The sequence below is a fragment of the Xenopus laevis genome, chromosome 4L, assembly GCF_017654675.1.
Source record: "Xenopus laevis strain J_2021 chromosome 4L, Xenopus_laevis_v10.1, whole genome shotgun sequence".
In the NCBI taxonomy this organism is placed as follows: domain Eukaryota; kingdom Metazoa; phylum Chordata; class Amphibia; order Anura; family Pipidae; genus Xenopus; species Xenopus laevis.
Window position 1 is genome coordinate 140,167,798 of NC_054377.1, and position 20,923 is coordinate 140,188,720.

The window sequence follows — 20,923 nt, forward strand, 5'->3', positions numbered from 1 at the left end:
GATCTCATGAGCAAGCTGGTAGTAAATATATGGGCAAACAAGGAGTATCTCTGTAGCTTTTGGTGTCACTGTGCTCTGAGTTGGGTTGGAACAAGTCAAGTAACCTGTGTTGTGTTATATCTACAGCAAAAGACCACACAAACACACATTTTTGACAATGGCATTAAAGGGTAAGTAAACCTTTAAAATAAGTGAATGTAAAATTGATGAGGGTGCTATTCTTTTAGTATTTTTTTATTTACATTCCTTATTTATTTATTTTGGTCATTTTCCGACCATTCTGACCACCAAGTAGTCAAGGAAGTTGTCAGGAGAAAGAAAGAGGCCTGGTCTGATGTTCCTCTGGTTAGGAAAGATTTGAGAAATGTTTCTAATTTTTTTCCTAACCAGAAGAACATCAGACCAGGCTGCTTTCTTTCGCCTGACAACTTCCTTGACTACTTGCTGGTCAGAATGGTCAGAAAATGACCAGCAGATGGCGCTGCTGTAACAAAATTAATTCATATTGTATCCCTTAATATCTTGGAATTAAGAAGAAAATAAATAATGAAGGTACATTTTAAAATTTCTTAGAATAGCACGCTCATAAATTTTACATTAACTTATTTTAAAGGTTTGCTTATCCTTTTACAATTCTGGGCCTGTTCTAGGTAGTAAGTTATCCTCTATTACGATTGGCTGGCATGTCTAGGGTTGCCACCTGTCCGGTTTTGATCCGGACAGCATGGTATTTTGAAGGGCTGCCCGGGTCAAAACTTCCCCATGATTGACACGGCAATCGGCCAATCGCGATCGCTGCATCATCGCTGCACTTATGTCACTCCCCGCCCTCTACAAACGGCTCCACCCTCTTTGACACAGCCCCGCCCAGTCTCCACTGTTAGAAAGCTGGCAACCCTAGGCATGTCCATTCAAGATCCCATAACTCATTTGAGTGAATAAGGCACCCAAAGATTCACAAATAAGATTCTTTTATCTATAATACTGACTCGGAATATGCACCTGCTGTATCAGAATGTTATTTTAGTTCTCTGGGCTTCTTCAGCCATTTTGGTCTAAGAAATGCTTCAGAATCACAGCTTAGTCCAACCCGTTTCCTGTGGGTTTCTTAGGTGCTCTCGCCAGGACCTTCTTATGGTTGCCTGTCTTTGAGTCTTTGCCACTGTTCTCCTTGTCATTGAGACACTTGGCCTGCAAGGCCTCCTTATTCTCTATAGTAGCCTGACGCAAGGATCGCTTGAGGTTTTTCACTTTCTCTCTTAGATGCCCGTTGGCTTTCTCCAGCATCCTGACCTTCTGAGACAGGTTCTTCACCCGTTCCTCTTCTTCCAGCAGAGCTCTCTGCACCGTGCTACACAGGAGCTGTCAGGAAGAGGAAGATGTGAATATAATACGCTATGGAGGGAGTGAGGCAAGTAGTAGGAACATCTTTAGACCCTAAAGGTGGCCATAGACGTAAAGATCCGCTCGTTTGGCAACATCACCAAACGAGTGGATCTTTCCCCGATATGCCAGCTTTAGTTCAGCAAATGCAAAGACAGACATGGACAATTAGGGTTATAGAAGGAGAATGACTGGATGGGTGGCCAATACAGTGACACATAAAAGCACTTAAAACCACCCCAGCCTTCCTGTATTGTCTACTTTACACCCACACTCCCTATCTAAGGGAGTTATTCATTAAAGTCCAAACTGGAAAAATTCTATTTTTTTTACTATAAAATCCGAATTTTTAATGGAAATTTATTATACCCTGAGGATGCAAAATGTCACAATCCGAAAATCCGCCATAACAGACCTGCTTAGGTTATATATAAGTCAATCTCAGAGGTCCCTATCCTTTTTGGAAGTTTATATGGTCTGAGCTGAAATTAGCCAGACTATTTTGGGCTTTTCAGGCAAAAATCCAAAAAATTCGGGAAAAAACTCCAAAAAAATTGTATATTTTTATCAAGTTTTCCCTCGATCCTTTTAAATCGTGCTTTTTTAATAATAAATAAGGTCAAATCGTGGATCCTTGTTTGGTCAGCAGGCCCGGGCCAAGCCAGCCGGGGGCTCTAGGCAACCTGGCTGGCCACTTCACCCCCTTGTGTGTAGGGCCTCAAGTGCGCATACACACACACGTCAGGAACTGCCCATTCGCGCGCGTCCGGCACATATTTACATTCGTGAAGGGGGAAGAAAGCAGAGTCCAGGTGGGAGAAAAAGGGTCTGGACCAGGGGTAGGCTAAAAAAAGAGGTACTGGCCCTGTTGGTCAGACTTTTATTTTAAAAAATCTGAAAAATTTGGATTTTGATAAATAACCCCCTATATGTCCCATTGCAATACAGAGAAAGCAGATTGTCTGATTCCCTCCACTCTCACCCTGTGATCCTCTTGGGCATCCCAGTCCGGGGTGTAGACTTGGGGTTCAATTCCAGGAGAGCAGTTGGAAAACTGAAAGAGACTCGCAAACATGCGGTGATTTTCAGGGGAGTCTGGAAAAATGGGATCCTGGAAATTGACTCCGTGGGGAAGGAGGTTGTAGTTCTCATCCATCCTGTGGGGATAAAATGGGAAGAGTGAATGGAGCACTGAAACAACAAGGGGAAGGTAGGTCCATCATCTTGGCACCCTCTGCTATTCACTAGAACAAATTCCAATTCAATGTAACATGGCAGCACCTTGTAAGAACGGCTTCAAGTCTTACACACATACATATAAATACCTAGTACATTTGTCCCACAGTATTTATATCATTGTGTGACCATTGTACTATGATGTCACAGCACTACATCACTACAAGAACAGCATTATACAATATATACAATATATATACAGTGCATAGTGTTAGTGACTCTTCCCAAGCACAGACCACTGGAGCATGGGTCCCTTAAGGCAATTGGCTTCACAAACTCCAGATGTGCCTCTACTCTAGTAGACAATCGACAATATTGCTATCGCTGCCAGAAAAATCAGAGAGAACCAGTAGAATAAAATGATCCAGTTCCCATGTCTAAAATAATAAAGACGTATCAATCGGGCTTTATTAATCATTTCAGGCTAAGATGGGTAAGCTCTAACTGTAGTGACACAAACAGAAAATGAGGGTGGGCTTGTTCATTCAATGTGAACTCTATGTATCATAAGGGATAATGTACCCCCTACTGTAAATTACAAGGATATTAGAAGTCACTGAGGGGTTTTTCTGTGACCATATAAAGGCACAAGGCTGCAGGCTGAGTTATACAGGGAACTCTGAGTATCACTCATGTATTATAAGGGATAATGTACCCCCTACTGTAAATGATAAGGATATTAGAAGTCACTGAGGGGTTCTGTGACCATATAAAGGCACAAGGCTGCAGGCTGAGTTATACAGGGAACTTTGAGTATCACTCATGTATTATAAGTGATAATGTACCCCCTACTGTAAATGATAAGGATATTAGAAGTCACTGAGGGGTTCTGTGACCATATAAAGGCACAAGGCTGCAGGCTGAGTTATACAGGGAACTTTGAGTATCACTCATGTATTATAAGTGATAATGTACCCCCTACTGTAAATGATAAGGATATTAGAAGTCACTGAGGGGTTCTGTGACCATATAAAGGCACAAGGCTGCAGGCTGAGTTATACAGGGAACTTTGAGTATCACTCATGTATTATAAGTGATAATGTACCCCCTACTGTAAATGATAAGGATATTAGAAGTCACTGAGGGGTTCTGTGACCATATAAAGGCACAAGGCTGCAGGCTGAGTTATACAGGGAACTTTGAGTATCACTCATGTATTATAAGTGATAATGTACCCCCTACTGTAAATGATAAGGATATTAGAAGTCACTGAGGGGTTCTGTGACCATATAAAGGCACAAGGCTGCAGGCTGAGTTATACTGGGAACTCTGAGTATCACTCATGTATTATAAGGGCTAATGTACCCCCTACTGTAAATGATAAGGATATTAGAAGTCACCGAGGGGTTCTGTGACCATATAAAGGCACAAGGCACAAGGCTGAGTTATACAGGGAACTTTGAGTATCACTCATGTATTATAAGTGATAATGTACCCCCTACTGTAAATGATAAGGATATTAGAAGTCACTGAGGGGTTGTTCTGTGACCATATAAAGGCACAAGGCTGCAGGCTGAGTTATACAGGGAACTCTGAGTATCACTCATGTATTATAAGGGATAATGTACTCCCTACTGTAAATAATAAGGATATTAGAAGTCACTGAGGGGTTGTTCTGTGACCATATAAAGGCACAAGGCTACAGGCTGAGTTATACAGGGAACTCTGAGTATCACTCATGTATTATAAGGGATAATGTACCCCCTACTGTAAATGATAAGGATATTAGAAGTCACTGAGGGGTTGTTCTGTGACCATATAAAGACACAAGGCTGCAGGCTGAGTTATACAGGGATCTTTGAGTATCACTCATGTATTATAAGGGATAATGTACCCCCTACTCTAAATTACAAGGATATTCGAAGTCACTGAGGGGTTCTGAGACCATATAAAGGCACAAGGCTGCAGGCTGAGTTACTCGTGTATTATGAGGGATAATGTACCCCTTACTAACCATATAAAGGCTTCTACACATTATACATTTTGTCAAAAAGGTATGTGATATCACCAAACACCGATAATAACTGATGACATTGCTAAGCACCATTAACAAGGATTTTATTTACAGTTTATGACTGTATTATATTATATTATATTATATTGTATAATAAAACTAAGACTGGCAGTAGGTTTCTTCACCAGTACAAGTGAATCATAGAATTTCTGCTCATTCATTGTTTTCTGGCACCAAATCAGTTTTGGGGAGGAGCAGATACTGATATAAACACACAGTGCCTGGAGCTGGGAACGTGTTCAATATCAACCTGTGAAGTATAAGTGGTCCCATAGGAATCCGGGTTGCAGTTTCCTGATTCCAGCCAATATTAATGGGAAGCAGGAAAGAACTGAGGACGTTGAGATGAGGGGACCCAGGAGAAGCAGTGATCTGTTGTACTACACATTGGAATAGGTTGATGGTTCACATCATCTGCTGCTTCTCTGTATGGACACGAGTGTTCTGCTACATATCACTTGGGATCAATCCATATTATATTTTGGAAAGGTCCATAATGCAGCCCCTTTAGAACAATAGAAATACTTGCTATAGGTGAATAATGATTGGTGAGAATGCTCGGGTAGGGGAGCACTTATTTACGAAAACTGGTGTTGGCTGTAAAATTGGTGTCTCTGTTAATGCAACTTGATCGGTGATCTTCAGCCTGCGGTTCTCCAGCTGTTGCTGAACTATAACTACAGATATAGGTAGTTAAAAGGACACATGTTGGACATCGTTGAGGGACATTCATTTTTGTCTGGTTGATTGGGGCTCTAGTCTCTCTGCAATGCCTGGGGCCCCTGGATCTCTAACTCTGGCTACCACAAAAGGTGGAGAGTTCCCCTGACTGCCGGGGGCCTGGGACAGTTCAGTGCACAGTGGCAGTTGCACCCCATTGGGATTATTGTGTGTATTTATGGAAGGGGCTCCTGGCACACATACCCTCCAGCACATGGATTATCTTGCATTCCTAAGGGATTTAGCACCCATTTACTCTGCTCAGTTGTTTTAACTTTGATCCTAAGAATTGTTTTTAAAATGAAGTATCGCCAGCATTCAGTTCTGATCTCCCAACTCACTGCTTTTAATAGAACACATTTTGGACTGTACAGGCCAACAGGCTTAATCACCAGCTAATATACTACAGTATGGGTTACACTGGACTCTAACACATAAGGCAGGGCCTTCACAAAGTGGAAGAAATTAAGGTGCAGTGTGGTTCAACTACAACTCTCACAGGCTGCTGTGCTTTAACCAATAAAGAAATGGGCACCAGGAGGTTCTTGCAGAACAAACTTTTATTTGTCATAGACAAATGATCCACAGGGTTCTTACATCAGCATTTGCAGAATATAAAAGCACACAGCTCAGACAGTATATCAGAGGTAGATGCAGGTACATTCCCTGAGGATGTAGTAAGGCAGTACAGCACCGCCAGGCAGAAATACCTCACACGTGGTCTGGATCTCACCCAGTGCAGTGGTCAGGGAGGAGAACCTAAAGCCTGACACTAGTGATGGGCGAATTTATTTGCCAGCCGCGAATTCGCTGCAAATTTGCCCGTTTGCAAATTTGCCGCAAAAATTCACTGGCGCCAATTTTGATGCAGATGGCGATAAATGGATGGCCATTTTGACACCGGCGAATTGTCGCAGCCGCCAAAGTCGCTGTTTCGCAAATTGTTTCACCAGTTCGCAAAATTAGTGACGAAATTAGTTCGTAAATTTGCCCATCACCACCTGACACCCTATACACTGTGTCCCTTCACTGTAGGCAAATCTTACAGCCTGGGAAGCTGCTCCCTGCTACACCTCCTTGTTGGAGCACAAAGCTGCTCTCTCTCTCTTACCTTTCTATCTCACTCTCCTAGAGAGTCGATAACAATTATATTCCTGCCACTCACTAGTCTCATTCTAATGTTATTAATAGGGAAAAAAGATAAATATAAAGGAAGGCCGGTATTTTATTCCAGAAAAGGTGGCAACCCTATTCACCGGGTCCCTGCTCCCCGACTTATCTCTCTAGAGATTCAGGTCCTTCTACAGCACATGGCTTTTCTGGGCCTTGTTGTACCCAGGCTCCGTGGAAACATCCAGCTGGATCAGCAATCAGAATCCAAAGAGGAAGATCCACTCCTTCTCACTCACTATACCACAATGTGACAGGAAGTAGTAACAGCACCTCTTGTCCAATAACTGGTAAATGTAAATTACAACTAGCTACATGGGCATCTGCCCAGCAACTAGGGAGATCAGAAAGTGTATGGATTTAAAGCCATAGGGGCACATTACCTATGGGTTCCTACATCAGTTTGAGGCATTTTTTATAGCTAATTTGTGCATGTTACATTGGTGGTAATTGGTTTGTTTCTGCTTATGCATTCTTGCAATTGGTTTGTTTCAGTTTACTGACTGCCAATTGCCATTTTATCCTGCTACTTTTGACCACATATAAAACCTGGCTGATCAGTATCATTTGAGATTTGTCCTGCAGAGAATGAATTCAGCCACACAGCATTTATTTAATGAATAACTAATCAGCCACGTGCTTGGACTTCCTAATTGGCTACTAATGATAACACAGCTGCCATGTCATTTGTTGTGGTGAAGACTTAGTAGAAACCTGTAACGAAGCTGAATTTATGCAGACTTGTTTTTGTAACAGTCAGATGCATTCCTCCTTTTTATAGTCACTGGTGACCTGAACAAGATTCCGGAGATTTTCCTTTTTCTGGGAAGACAGGAGAGTTTCTGCACAGCCAGCTTCTGAATGCTTTACAAGGTGTGTTTTTTGGATGGAGAGACTTGCTCATATATACAAAATCTTATGGGGGAAATTTGTTTACTGGGCAAAATGAAATATTTAGATATATCGAGATTTTATCAGACATAGGCCCTTACCTATACACTTAAAGGGACAATATAGTTGTTGTGTAATGTAATATTGTGACCAGGATTCATTTACCCGATGGGGTGGCTCATTCTAACTACACTAAAGTGCTGCCATAGTGCACGAGATTGAGACTGCATGTGTATGTGAAGGAGAAATGAATAAATGGAGCTAACGCTGGGTATTTGTGTGGGTTTCCACCTGTTAGAAGTCCACTACACACTAATTACAGTAAGCACTAGGTGTGGTCAAAGTAGCCCTGATCTAAAGCTGGCCATAGACACAAAGATCTGATTTGTACGATTTTCAGACCGTCTGTGGAAAGTCCCGACATTTTTCGTCCGGCGGAGATCGGTCGTTCGATCAGACAGGTTAAACGATTTCTGTCGGCTGCGGGTAATATCTCTGCATGCAGGGCCGGATTTACATAGTAGGCCCACTGTTATTCGTCGCCCCCTGTCCCCTCTGCTTTATTCGTGTAAATTTTCATTATCTGGACAGGAGCAATGAGGATTGGCACACAGGCAGGGGCGATCCTGGCCCCTCCGCCACCTGAGGCAGCAGCAGTTGTTGCTGCCCCCCCTCTCCCGGAAATTTACTCTTAAAGTACCAGGAGCAGCATTTTTGCTGCCCCTGGAACCTAGTGGGGCGCTGCCGCCTGAGGCGACAGCCTCAACTCGCCTCATTGGCGAAGCACCCCTGCACACAGGAAATTTAAAAAATGATTGTATTTTCAGCGCATCACCAGTGTTTTTGAACCAATGTGGGTGTGGTTGGCAGCATGCCGCCCCCCTAAAATCCTGGCGCCCTAGTTCCGGGCCTAGGTGGCCTTTACACAAATCCGGGCCTGTCTGCATGTATTGCCGATCATATGATTTTCAGTGGGAGACTGTCACCAGTTTTTGTCGGACATAACTTTCGTACAATTGCTGTGGGGGCAGAACAACGGCTGATCTGTTCTTTTGTACTTTATTTGATCGAAATGGTTAGTGGCAAGTCGGGAGATGGGGAAGTCCGATCGTACGTTGATTTGTACGATCGGATCTTTGCGTCTGTGGCCAGGTTAACTCCAAGTTAGAGCTAGTATTAAAGCAAAACTATACCCCCCAAATCAAGGTCTCTATAAAAAGATATTGCATAAAACAACTCATATGTAAAAACCTGCTACATGTAAATAAACCATTTTCATAATAATATACTTTTCTAGTAGTATGTGCCATTGGGTAATCATAAATGGAAAATTGCCATTTTCAAAAATAAGGGCCGCCCCCTGGGACTGTACAATTTACCGTGCACACAAACATACCAAACAAACTTCTTAGGTCACATGAGCCAATTAACAGACAGAGTTGTGTCTTTTGCTTCCACACTTCTTCCTGTTACAGTTAGAGTTGTAGTATTTCTGGTCAGGTGATCTCTGAGGCAGCACACAGACTATCACTAAATGGGGGTTCAAGGCAAGAGATGCAAAAGGGCAAGATTTACTTAAATATATATTCCAGTTTGGTAAGATTCTTTAATATGCCCCTTAATATGATATAAACTATCTGTTGCTTAAATATTCATTTTGGGGGTATAGTTTTCCTTTAAGTACAAGGACCTGTTTCCATGTATGTATTTCAAAAGACCAACTGAGATAAACCAGATGCCTTAGGCTGTGCACCAACAAAGTCCCACTGATTCCAACCCAAATATGCCCAGACTGATTTCCTGTCCATAGAGTTTACATAGAGATCCATGTTTTAGCCATAAGGAAATCAAATGGTTCGTCCAAGGTCACATCCAGGTTTCCCTTATTTTGTGTCAAGTTATTTGTATTCTACTTGCATTATGGCCTTTAAGACAAACATTTGCATAATAGATGGGTCCTTCCTCAATTCATAAGGGTCCTAAGATCTTCAAAACCCCATCCTGAGTTCTAAATGGTTATTGTTAAAAAATATAACTGCTATTGGATTTATTCTTAAAGGAGAAGGACAGTCATCCTGCACTTGGGGTGCCAAATGTTAGGCACCCCCAATTGATTGTATTGACTTACCTGAACCCCTATCAGCAGAAAACTGCAACAGGCCGGGGTTATACCAGTGAGCACCACGGAGCGATCCTCTTCCATCCTCCTCTTTTTTCGGGCGGCTATGCATGCGCAGTAGAACGAAAAAAGTCGCCTATTTCGTTCAACTGCGCATGCGTTTGCCCCGGGAAATTTGCAGAAAGAAGAAGACGGAAGAGGATGGCTCCGTGGTGCTCACTGGTATAACCCTGGGCCGGTGCAGTTTTCTGCTGATAGGAGAACCAGCCCAGGGTATATGGTAAAACATTCACTTGGGGGTGCCTAACATTTGGCACCCCAAGTGCAGGATGACTTTGCTTCTCCTTTAAACAGATCTATCAGTACAGTCACCCAGAGTCCTTCATTGTTCTCTCCAAGAGCCCTATTATTCTTATTCACCAGATAACCCGCTATAGCCTACGGCAGTGATCCCCAACCAGTAGCTCGTGAGCAACATGTTGCTCTCCACCCCCTTGGATGTTGCTCTCGGTGGCCTCAGAGCAGGTGCTTATTTTTAAATTCCTGACTTGGAGGCAAGTTCTGGTTGCATAAAATCCAGGTGTAATGCCAAAAAGAGCCTCAATGTAGGTTGACAATACACATAGGGGCTGCAAAATGGCCAATCACAGCACTTATTTGGCACCCCAATAACATTTGTAATGTTAATGTTGCTCCCCAACTCCTTTTACTTCTGAATGTTGCTCACGGGTTGAAAAGGTTGGGGATCCCTGGCCTACGGTATCAGCCTTATCAATTCATTTTTTCCTCCACTATCCCTTCTTTCATTCTTTGCTCTTTTTCTCTAGTTACCTCTCCTCATAATAAAATTACTAAAATCTTGGAACAATGCTACTTCATAGTGACAACAGCAGAGGGAGGTGTTTGGATTATGAGGGTCCAAGGAGAATCATAATGTTCTCCACAGTATCAAGTCACTTCCACCTGAATGGAAGAAGTGCCATCTGGGCAGAGAGTTGTGTTGGTGCTGATGCAGGTAACACAACTCTCTAGTTCAACTAAATGGAAAGTGGATGCTTTTGGAATGGGAGGTTTGACCACCCTGGTTCACCGTGAAAGGGTCCCACTGCCCTTCATAAATGTTCTTTGTCTTCTTCTCTGCAACATAAGGTTATTTTTAGTAACTTGGTCCTCCATGTTTTTTCTCCTATGATCTCATCGTTGTGTGCCATATTTCTCATAGATCAGGCGATGGTGCCAGTGCCAACATATTCTGCAGTATTTTATATCATTCCCATAAGACTTGTATACATATTTATATATAGTATACAGTCATTGCCGTCACTTCCGGTTTACAATGACAGCACTTCCTGTTTTACTCCTTCTTTTCTGATCACGACTACTTCCGATGATGTCACTTCCAGTTTACAATGACAGCACTTCCTGATTCTTGATGGTCAGCGGGTCGTGGGTTCGGGTTGCGGATAAGGTACTTGCGGGTCGGGTAGCGGGTCCAAGCGGGTAAGAATGCAGGTTGCAGGTCCGGGATGCGGATTGCAGGTTGCGGGTAAGCGTCCCAAAAAATGGACCCGTGCAGGACTCTACATTCAGGAACACAGTGGGGGTCATTTCTAAAGTTTGCACAGCGCATATTTATTTGCAAACGGTTGTATTGCCCAGGATTTTTCCATAATGCTAAAATATTGCACTGCTGTGCCCATCTTTCCGGTTTTTGCAGATTCGCATTGTGAATACATTTTCGCGAATGAGATGAGGTGTTTGCGCCCAGTGTGCGAGGTTGTTGTGCATGAAAATAGCATTGACAGTAATTTAGACTTGCAATTTGCGAAACTGTTTTGCAAATATTTTCTCAGCCACCAAAGTTGTGGCGTAACTCAAACGCAGAGTATTCGCAATTGCCATTTTTGCCATATTTAAAAAGCTCTTATGGACATTTGCAGTGCAAAAAAAATTGCAATTCAGTTTGTACATTAAGTCCAGCACTCTTATCCAGCTTTATAAATATAACCATGCGCAGTGCAAATATATTCACTGTGCGATTCATTTTGCCCTTGCGCGAAGTTTATAAATGAGCCACACTGTGCCATGCAATATTCTTTAGTCAGGAGCAGGGCCGCCATTAGAAATCACAGGGCCCCAATACAAGAGCAAATTCCACCAATTCCAAAAGGAACCAGAAGGGGTCCAGTATAATCTTTACTTGGAAAACAAGGAGAGGTCAAATAACGCCCCTGACAATCAAAAGTAATTTTTTTATCAGTCTACTGTCAGTTAGAAACAAACATCTTGCTTCTATAATCTATAGTCTATAGTGCTAATTATCCCATGGTAGGCACAAGCCCTAGACCCATTCATAGATGTAAAGCTGTGCCCTTTAAAGGGGAGTATACCTTTGTCCCAACCTGTACTAGGCTCCTAGATTGCTACCTCCTTGTTCCTGCACCTAACACTTGCCTAGAGCAGCCATTAATAGGGTTTCAGCTACACCTTGATCACACAGGCTACACAGACACCCTATCACGTGCCTAGTGCCACGTGCCACTTGCCTCCACACTCCCCAGTCTCTCCTGTGCTCCTTCACCCCTGTCACTGATGAGGAAGTCTCAAAGCTTTTGGCCTCTTCTCACCTTACCACCTGCCCGCTTGATCCAATTCCCTCAAAACTTCTCCGCAATACCAATCCTTGTCTAATCAAAGCCTTAACTCGCCTATTTAATCTTTCGCTCTCAGCTGGACTGTTTCCTTCTCAACTAACACATGCTCTTGTCACCCCCATTCTGAAAAAACCCTCTCTTGATCCCTCCAATCTTGACAACCTCCGACCTACTGTATCTCTCTGCTACCTTTCATCTCTAAACTACTTGAGCGCCTAGTCTACAACTGACTAACCTCATTCCTCTCTGACAATAACTTGCTGGACCCCCTACAATCTGGTTTTAAGCCACAACACTCCACGGAAAGAAACTGCCCTGACTCGACTAACTAATGACCTTTTAACCACTAAAGCCAACAATCATTTCTCACTACTAATACTGCTTGATCTCTCAGCCGCATTTGACACTGTAGATCACCCTCTCCTCCTCCAGTCCCTCCAGTCACTTGGCCTTCATGACACAGCCTTGTCCTGGTTCTCTTCTTACATCACCAATCGTTCCTTCTATCTCTCATCTCCTGATCTCAACCCAGAACTCCTAACTCGCGTCTCCTCCTGCCTTTTCGCTATCTCTACCTGGATGACGCAACGCTACCTTAAATTAAACCTCTCTAAAACTGAAATGGTTCTCTTTCCTCCAACTAACACCAGTAACATCCCATAAGTATCCATCATAGCTAACAATTCCACTATCACCCCCTCTCCCCAGGCCCGGTGCCTTGGGGTTATCCTAGATTCTGCCCTGTCATTCACTCCTCATATCCAGTCACTTATTAAATCATGTCACTTCCACCTAAGGAACATATCCAAAATACGAGCATTTATCACCCAAGATGCTGCCAAAATTCTTATTCGCTCTCTCGTCATATCACGTCTAGACTACTGTAACTCTCTTTTAATTGGCTTTCCCCTCCAGAGACTGTCACTTCTCCAGTCCATAATGAGCACTGCTGCGAGGCTCATACACCTCAGCAACCTCTTCTCCTCTGCCTCACCCTTCTGTCAATCCCTGCACTGGCTTCCGTTACCTTTCAGAATCAAATTCAAATTAATAACACTGAATCAGGGTGAGAAATTTGCACCCAATTTTTGATGTTTCAAGAAGGCCCTTCCTTGAAAAACTATCAAGGTATGGTACTGTTTTCTATATGACTCTATATTGAAACCCCGGTAACTATTGTCCTCATTATTATAATGCCCCCCCCCCCGTGGCATTGGACCTCTCAGGTCAAACTCTTTGCTAAACCTTGTTTTGTCCACAATTTGCTTTTCACTTCTACACTCAAGCTGTGGATACAGAAACAACGTATAACAGTGATGAAGAAGAAACCCTGGACCTTCAATGGCAATACATGACCTTGACCTGCAATTACTGTTCAGTTTTTTTTAATTACTGTTTGTATTGGTTGCCGTTTGTAGGCACATTGCCCAAGGTAAAAACAAATTGGCTGTGAAAATATGGAAGGATATGCGAATGAGAAGGAAAACATTATATTGTAGCTTTCCAGATGTAAGTCACAGATCTTTAGTTTGGGGCTTTGTATGAGCTTTGCTTCCATGTGTCCTGCACATGGTCTGTGAGCGCTTTGTTGAGTTTCACAGAGTAGGGAGTGAATAATCAGTTATATCTTTCTGTTTGACAGCCCTGCCGCCTGCTTTGGCAGAATACAAGCTCTTTGTGTATATGAAGCAAAATCATTTGCTATGTAGAAATAATTTGCTATGTAGAATTGACGGCTGTGGGAGGCCACATTCTAGCCTTCATTTGGCCACATGTGGATGAGATAAAACAGGCCAAAACTGTTGCCTATTTTAACGGGAAATCCTTGTGAGGCTCTAAAACACAAGTTCACACATTCATTTTCTAAACTCATAGGATAGGAAACCCATACTCAGTGCTAATATCTGCGGAGGAACAATGACAAAGTACAGTACATAGATTTTCTAGCGATGCCCATACATAGAGGTGTAGATAATGTCAGCGGCACACTGCGGATTCGAAAAAGTGTGAGGTTTATTGAACCCAAAACATACAAAAGAAAGGCAACATTTCAGAGGCCTCCCGAGTCCAAAAGATCATGAGTTTCGATTCCTACCTCTGCTAAAAAAAATTCAGTGCCAAAGCAGCTTCAGTTGGTTGTGCTTCAACCAACTCTGGAGAGAGATGAAAGGGCAAGTGTCAGAAGTCCATTGTTTGGCTGCCTCTCAGGCATGAAACATTGCCTTTCATTTGTATGTTTTTGGGTTCAATAAATCTCACACTTTTTCAGGCCTGAAACGATGCCTTTCTTATGTATATTTAGGGTTCAATAAACCTCACACTCTTTCAAATCCTCAGTGTGCTGCTGACATTTTCTCCATTGGATTGTCTGACCCTTGAAGCAGGCGTGGGTCCTTCAGCATAGCACCAGATACCACAAAAGATATTTATTCAGGGGTAAAAGTTCTCTGCATCTGGTACTGTATACATAGAGGTGTAGGTACCGTACCACCAACATCTGGACAAATGGACTGCCTTTTGTTTTTGTGCTACAGTTGAACAGATGGAAAACTCTGACCTGATTAACTGCAACTATTATTCTAGGGATTGAAAGGGCAGTACCATCACTGTTTGTTGGCAAACAACTTTACCTAGAGGGATAGAGTGGTCTAGTTGCAGTGCCTTTATTACACCTACAATGTGCTTGCAGGTTAGATGGTACAAAGAACTCAGGCAGTGACCTACTCATGGGAAGACAAGAGGCATGCTTCACACCATCTCAAACAACAGATAAGAACAAGAGTTCATACCATGGGTCATACCAAGTGCTTCTAGTGGCTCTGCTTCTAAGAGTTCTAAACTTCTCTTGCCTTGATTGGTTACCTTGACACACAATGAAGCCTTCCTCTCCTGATGAGAGCAAAATGTTCTAGGAAGGCAATGCCCTATTTAAACCTCTAAAGCACCACTGATGGCAAGTAGCTTTCCAACTCATAGGTCATCCTTGCTATTGGTCTCTCTTCCTGTAGTAGGCCTTCCTGCAACTGTGTTTGTCCTCATCTTAGTACATCTTTGGCTTGTCTGACCTCGCTTATATTCTGGGTTGCCTTCACCATTTTTCTAAACTTGGACTCTGAGACTGTTGATCTACTGTTCCTTATCTTTTACATCACCTTTCCATTTGCCCACTTGTATACCCTGTCTGGTCCTTCAGTAAAGTTTTTCTGTTTGCCAATCACATATCCTGTCAATTTCCCACCTCATCCTCCTTCTTGGTCCTCACTAAACCTTTTAAAATGACAAGGGACCCATGATAAGCCATGGTGGCTCTTGGTTTCCTGACAGTATTACCTATCAAAGTCCCACTGGCATCAGTGTTTTTAAAGGCACACATGGTGGTGTTTATACTGCTAAACATTAAAAAAAAACCATAGGCAGTCATGGTTGAAGGACAAAGAACATAACATTCCAGCAGAAACAGAGGGTTTAGGCATAAGAGCTGAGATGGTTGAGGGATGCAGAATGGTATATTTCATCAGAAGGGATGCATGAGGAATAAACAGTAGAATGTTGTACCAGAGATGGTTAAAGAATACAGAACAAAACAGTCCACCAGCAGAAACAGTTAAGGGAGGAACAGCCCCCCAGCAGAAATGGTAGAAAAACAATAAAGAAAGACAAGCCAAATAAACAAAAGAGTAGAAATGATTTGAGTTGGGATAAAATATAACACTTTCTAGGAAACTCAGAGAACAACTATGGCATAGATCTAGATCTAGAACTACAGATTCCAGCATTCATAACCATTCGGAACCATTTTGTGATTCATAAAGCTGGTGGAGCATGCTCAGAACAGGGAAACCTTAGGTTAAAGGGGAAGTAAAGTCTAAAATAGAATAAGGCTAGAAATTCTGTATTTTGTATACTAAACATAAACATGAACTTACTGCACCACAAGCCCAATCAAACAAATGATTTATGCTTTCAAAGTTGGCCACAGGGGGGTCACCATCTTGTAACTTTGTTAAACATCTTTGCAAGACCAAGACTGTGCACATGCTCATTGTGGTCTGGGCTGCTTAGGGATCATCATAAATTATCAAAACAGAATATGCAGACTGCACTGGGTCCTGTGTTGTCATATAATCTAATGTGGATTTTATAGTTTTTATAACTTTCTCCAATTCTGCAGAACCAGTGGCTGCAGCAAAGTAATCCTCCAAATAGAATCCCAGTTTATCTGTTTAAATCTGGCTCCATGATCTTTGTCCCTGCAGCTGGAGTTGGAAACAGTAAAGGAGATGTAAAGGCAAAAATAAAATCCAATACAAATCTCTACACAGTCGCCGACTGCTCTACAGGGAAACAAACAAAGCTGCTTGAGTTCTGCATGGCTGGGAAGTAGTGGGGGGGGGCTCCCCCTGCTGTTCATAAGTATGATTGTTTCCCTGCAGAGCAGTTAGGGACCATCTGACAATTTGGATCCACGGCAGTAAACGAAAGGAGAATTTCACTGCAAACAGTTAGGTTTCTTATAAAAATATTTTTTAATAAAAGTATATTGGAGATAGGTTTGTTTTTCATTATAAAAAGTAAAAATGGGATTTTATTTTTTTTGCCTTTACATGCCCTTTACATCATTGCCCTATCATATATATATATATATATATATATATATATATATATATATATATATATATATATATATATATATAGCATTCCAAGGTTACACGCACACCGTATTGAAAGTCAATAATTTATTTATTAGCACATTAATGCATCCGCATCATATATATAGTTTCATCAGGAGCCAATTAACCTGCCTGTATATGTGTGATGTGTGTCAGGAGGAAACTGGGGTACCCAGAGGAAACCCCCTAGACACAGGGAGAACATAGGGACTCTTGCAGATTATAATCAAAGTCAGGACCCCCAGCAGCAGTGCTAACTACTAACTACTGAGCCATTGTGCTGCTCTGTGGTGCTGGGTATATAAACTAAAAGCTTGAACATGATGGACAGGTGTCGTTTTTCAACCCAAACTGTGTAACTTTAGAATTCCAAAACAGTAACTGCACAAAAAATACCTTACAGCCGATTCACCCATTAAACTGAACGTGAGATACAGGCAGAGTCACATTAGGAGGAACCACTGCTGACAGATATATGGACTGACAGCTCAAGGTATGTTCTAGCTTGGAATATTTTAGCTACATGAGTTTTAACTCTTTCCATGCAAGTGGAGCAGAGTAAAGGAGAGGCACAACTACAGACCAATGGGCAACATCTACAGAAATATCTAGATCCCTTCTGCCCCGATGTGGGAAGTCATAAATCACAAAGGTCTCATAAGGTTAAACTGGTAATAGAAAGGTCAGATAATTTTACTGCTGCCTGTCTCCACTTGGTACCAATATAGGATTTTTGAGCAGGAAGATATTACCTTAGGAAGAAGTAATAGGAATTGTTCTCCATGACTGTATAGGAATGGCACGGGAAGTATCCCAGTCCGGTCACATTCAGCCTGGAGCCAGCGGGTACCTCCAACATACTGCCCCAGGCCTGGTCACACAGCAGCTCAATCTCAGCTGAGAAGAAGAGGTCTGAGTTGTACTGCCAAGGTAAGTAGTTGTACACACTGTAGCTGTCTTTGTGCAGAGCCAAGACCTTGGCAAACACTACAGTCTCCACCAGCTCCGCTCTGCAGGCTTCCGTTTGTGGTCTCCAGTCATGGGGCAACTGACACCCATCCAAAAGTCCAGGCAGGCTGACCAGGCAGAGGAAGATCAATGCCTTCATCATAACTGGTCCAGTGGCCAATACAAACTACACAACAACAGGACACCCTTGAATAAGGCTCTGACTGGTGTATTTCCAAGCAAGCTTGTGGGAAGCAGAAGCAATCCAACTCCAGAGCTAGAAAATATATGAACACATCAATTTAGCGGCCAATAAAAATAAAGCAGAGACAAGGGAAGCTTCCAAGATAAGAGATGAACCCTGCAGAGACACGGGGGAGATTCCTTTTGGCTTTGTGGGGAAAAGTATTTTTGGCTTTGATGAAATCCACTTATAAAAATAGAAAAGCTGATGGAGAATTCCTCTTCGTCAACAGTAATGTGTATCTCCCTTCCAAGCCCAGTGCCAAAAAATGTCCCTTGTGCTCCAGGTCACTCACTCTGGTGACTCTCTGTGGCTCAAGTCTCCATCCATCTGAAGACAAAGGCTGGGGATGCTTGTGGTTAGCTTTGGAAACCTTGCCTAGCTCTGTGTGATGCTGAGGCTCCTGCAACAGGCAAAGGCTGACGCTCATTAGAGCCTATTGAACAGGCTGCAAATTCCAGAGAAAACAGAAAAGGATCAGTTTTCAGAGTCTGTGTGTGTTTTATGCAGCCGAGATATGAGAAAGTGCAGGATCCTATAACTGCTTAGGCTTCCTAATACTCACTCCCAAGCAGACTAGAAGCAATCCCAGCACAGCTTTTTATAACACAATCGCCTGCAACTTTTATGTATATCACCCGTGCAAAATAACACACTCCGAAACATGGGAAAAAAACTAATTTTAAGCAACGTTATCCCATAAAATGTCTGTAATCTTGCAAATCATTTTATGATCTAGTAGAAATCTGGCCAATGTACAGCATTCCCCCCCGTCTTTAAAGATATGCACATTTTTCTTTTTTGAAGAAAAGGGGGAAAAAAGAGAGTAAAACTGGTTCTGTATGTCTGGTTGCACACTGCTCCAGGCGGAGGGAGCTGTACAATGTGAGACATATTTGCATGGAACATTCTAATGCAAACCATATATTTCTACAAGGAGTCTTTTCTTCAGGCTGCAGAGAGATCTCTATTCTGGCATGGGATCTGCAGTATTATACAGAATGCTTGGGTTATGGAGTCAACTTTCCACAGTTGAGATCCCCATGCCTTAATACTACTAGAAACATTTGAAGGAGTGGTTTACCTTTAGTTAAGTTTTAGTATAGCAACTTTTTAGTTAGCCTTTTGTCACGATCACGTTACTTCCAACTCCACATGACTTTAGGGGGGTTATTCATCAAACTTCGATGAACTTGAATGAACTAGAAACTGGAAAATGAGAAAAACTCAATGTGAAAAACCTGATTCTGCGAGTTCGAGTCCCACAACCCGAAAACTCGAATTGATCGAGTTTTCAGTGGAAAAAAACCTCAAAGTACTCGAATCATTTGAGTTTTCGGCAAAACCCTCAGAAAAATCTTGAACATCAAGCAGGCTGTTAACCTCTTCAAATGGTTCAAGGGACCTTTGCCTTTGACTCCTCCATGACCTTGACAGATGGTTATTTTCAGATTCTAGCTATTTCCAGGTTTGGGGTATAATAAATCTCGAATATTCAAGAGATTCAAAAAAACTCGATAGATTCAAGTTTTTTTTGTAACCCAAAAATGTGAGTTTTGACCAAAAATACAACTCGAAAACTCGAATTTTTGAGGAAAACACAACTCAACCCTAGGTGTGACTATCAGGGGTCAGGGCCGCCATCAGGGGGGGACAGGGGAGACAAGTGTCCCGGGCCCGAGCGCCATTTGCGGCCATTTTCGATTCCGAGCAGCCGAAAATGTGGAAGTGCCAAACAGGCAAAATCCCGAAGCGGCGAAAAGACCCAAAGTCATGAAAACAGCCGAAATTTAAGTCCCGAAGCGCCAAAAAGACCCAAAGTCACGAAAGGCGAACTTGAAGACCTGAAGCCATGAGTTCAATTCTACTGAACACCAGTTTGTGTGTTTTTTTTTTTAATCCCCTGGCCACCAATGTATTATTTAAATATTCTATAGGCCCCTGCCACCAATGTTTTTTAAAAAATATTTTTTGGGGCCCCAATTTTTTTAACTTGTAAAGGGGGGGGCTGGCACCAATGTTTTTTTTTTTAAAACAATTTTGGGCCCCAATTTTTTTAGCTTGTAAGGGGGGCCCTGGTGCCAATGTTTTAAAAAATATTTTTTGGGGCCCCAATTTTTTTTACTTGTAAGGGGGGACCTGGCAACAATTCTTTTTAAAAAAAACTTTTATGGGAGGCCCTGGCGCAATGTTTTTTTTTAAACTTATAAGGGGGCCCTGACCATCAATTTTTTATAACTTGTGTGTTTGGGGGGTTACTTTTTTAGCACTGATATGTGGTCTTTTAACTGTGATGTGGAGTGGGCGGGGCTTGGCACCAGGGTGTTGTTGTACGGGGCTCTAATGGCGGCCCTGTCAGGGGTCACTAAGTCACTCACACACCTTACACACAGGTTAGACCAGGGTCGGACTGGGCTGGTGGGACACCGGGAAAAAAACCCGGTGGGCCCCCCGCTCTTGTGGGCCCTGCAGGCCCAGATCCACACCCTGTGTTTCCTCTTCCTGCCGCGAATGGCCTGAAGAAGGGGTACACACTTTTGGGCTAGACTCGTTTAGAGGATCAAAGACAAACAAATTAAACTGTATATTTAATATTATAAAAGGTATAACAGGGAACATCTATACTTAGGGGGTTATTTATCAAAGGTCGAGTTGATTTTTACCCAAAAAAATTCAAATTTTTCAAGATTTATTATAACCCGAAGCTGGAAACAGCTCGAATCCAAAAATACACCATCTAAAAATCTGTCGAGGTCATGTAGAAATCAATGGCAGAGGTCCCTTGATCTATTTGAAGATGTTTGTAGCCTTCAGGATGTGCGAGTTTTTTTGGTTTGCTCGAAAACTTGATTAATTTGTTCGATTCCAGTTTTT

At 42.4% G+C, this 20,923-nt stretch overlaps 1 protein-coding gene across 1 annotated transcript; it reads right to left on the reverse strand.

The window, feature by feature from the left end:
* Positions 1-553: 553 nt before the first annotated feature.
* Positions 554-19,359, reverse strand: LOC108714707 (coiled-coil domain-containing protein 3). The gene is made up of 3 exons (XM_018259157.2): positions 17,610-19,359; positions 2,366-2,540; positions 554-1,362 (listed from the first exon to the last, which is right to left on the reverse strand). Exons 1-3 carry the CDS (start codon positions 17,966-17,968, stop codon positions 1,081-1,083), a joined length of 816 nt encoding a protein of 271 aa, XP_018114646.1. The 5' UTR covers positions 17,969-19,359; the 3' UTR covers positions 554-1,080.
* Positions 19,360-20,923: the final 1,564 nt, after the last annotated feature.

Coding starts and splice junctions, on each gene's coding strand:
- LOC108714707 (XM_018259157.2), bottom strand. CDS start 17,968: ATGATGAAGGCATTGATCTTCCTCTGCCTGGTCAGCCTGCCTGGACTT. Junction 2,541..17,609: donor TCCTATTACTTCTTCCTAAG/GTAATATCTTCC, acceptor TTATCCCCACAG/GATGGATGAGAACTACAACC. Junction 1,363..2,365: donor ATGCCCAAGAGGATCACAGG/GTGAGAGTGGAG, acceptor TCTTCCTGACAG/CTCCTGTGTAGCACGGTGCA.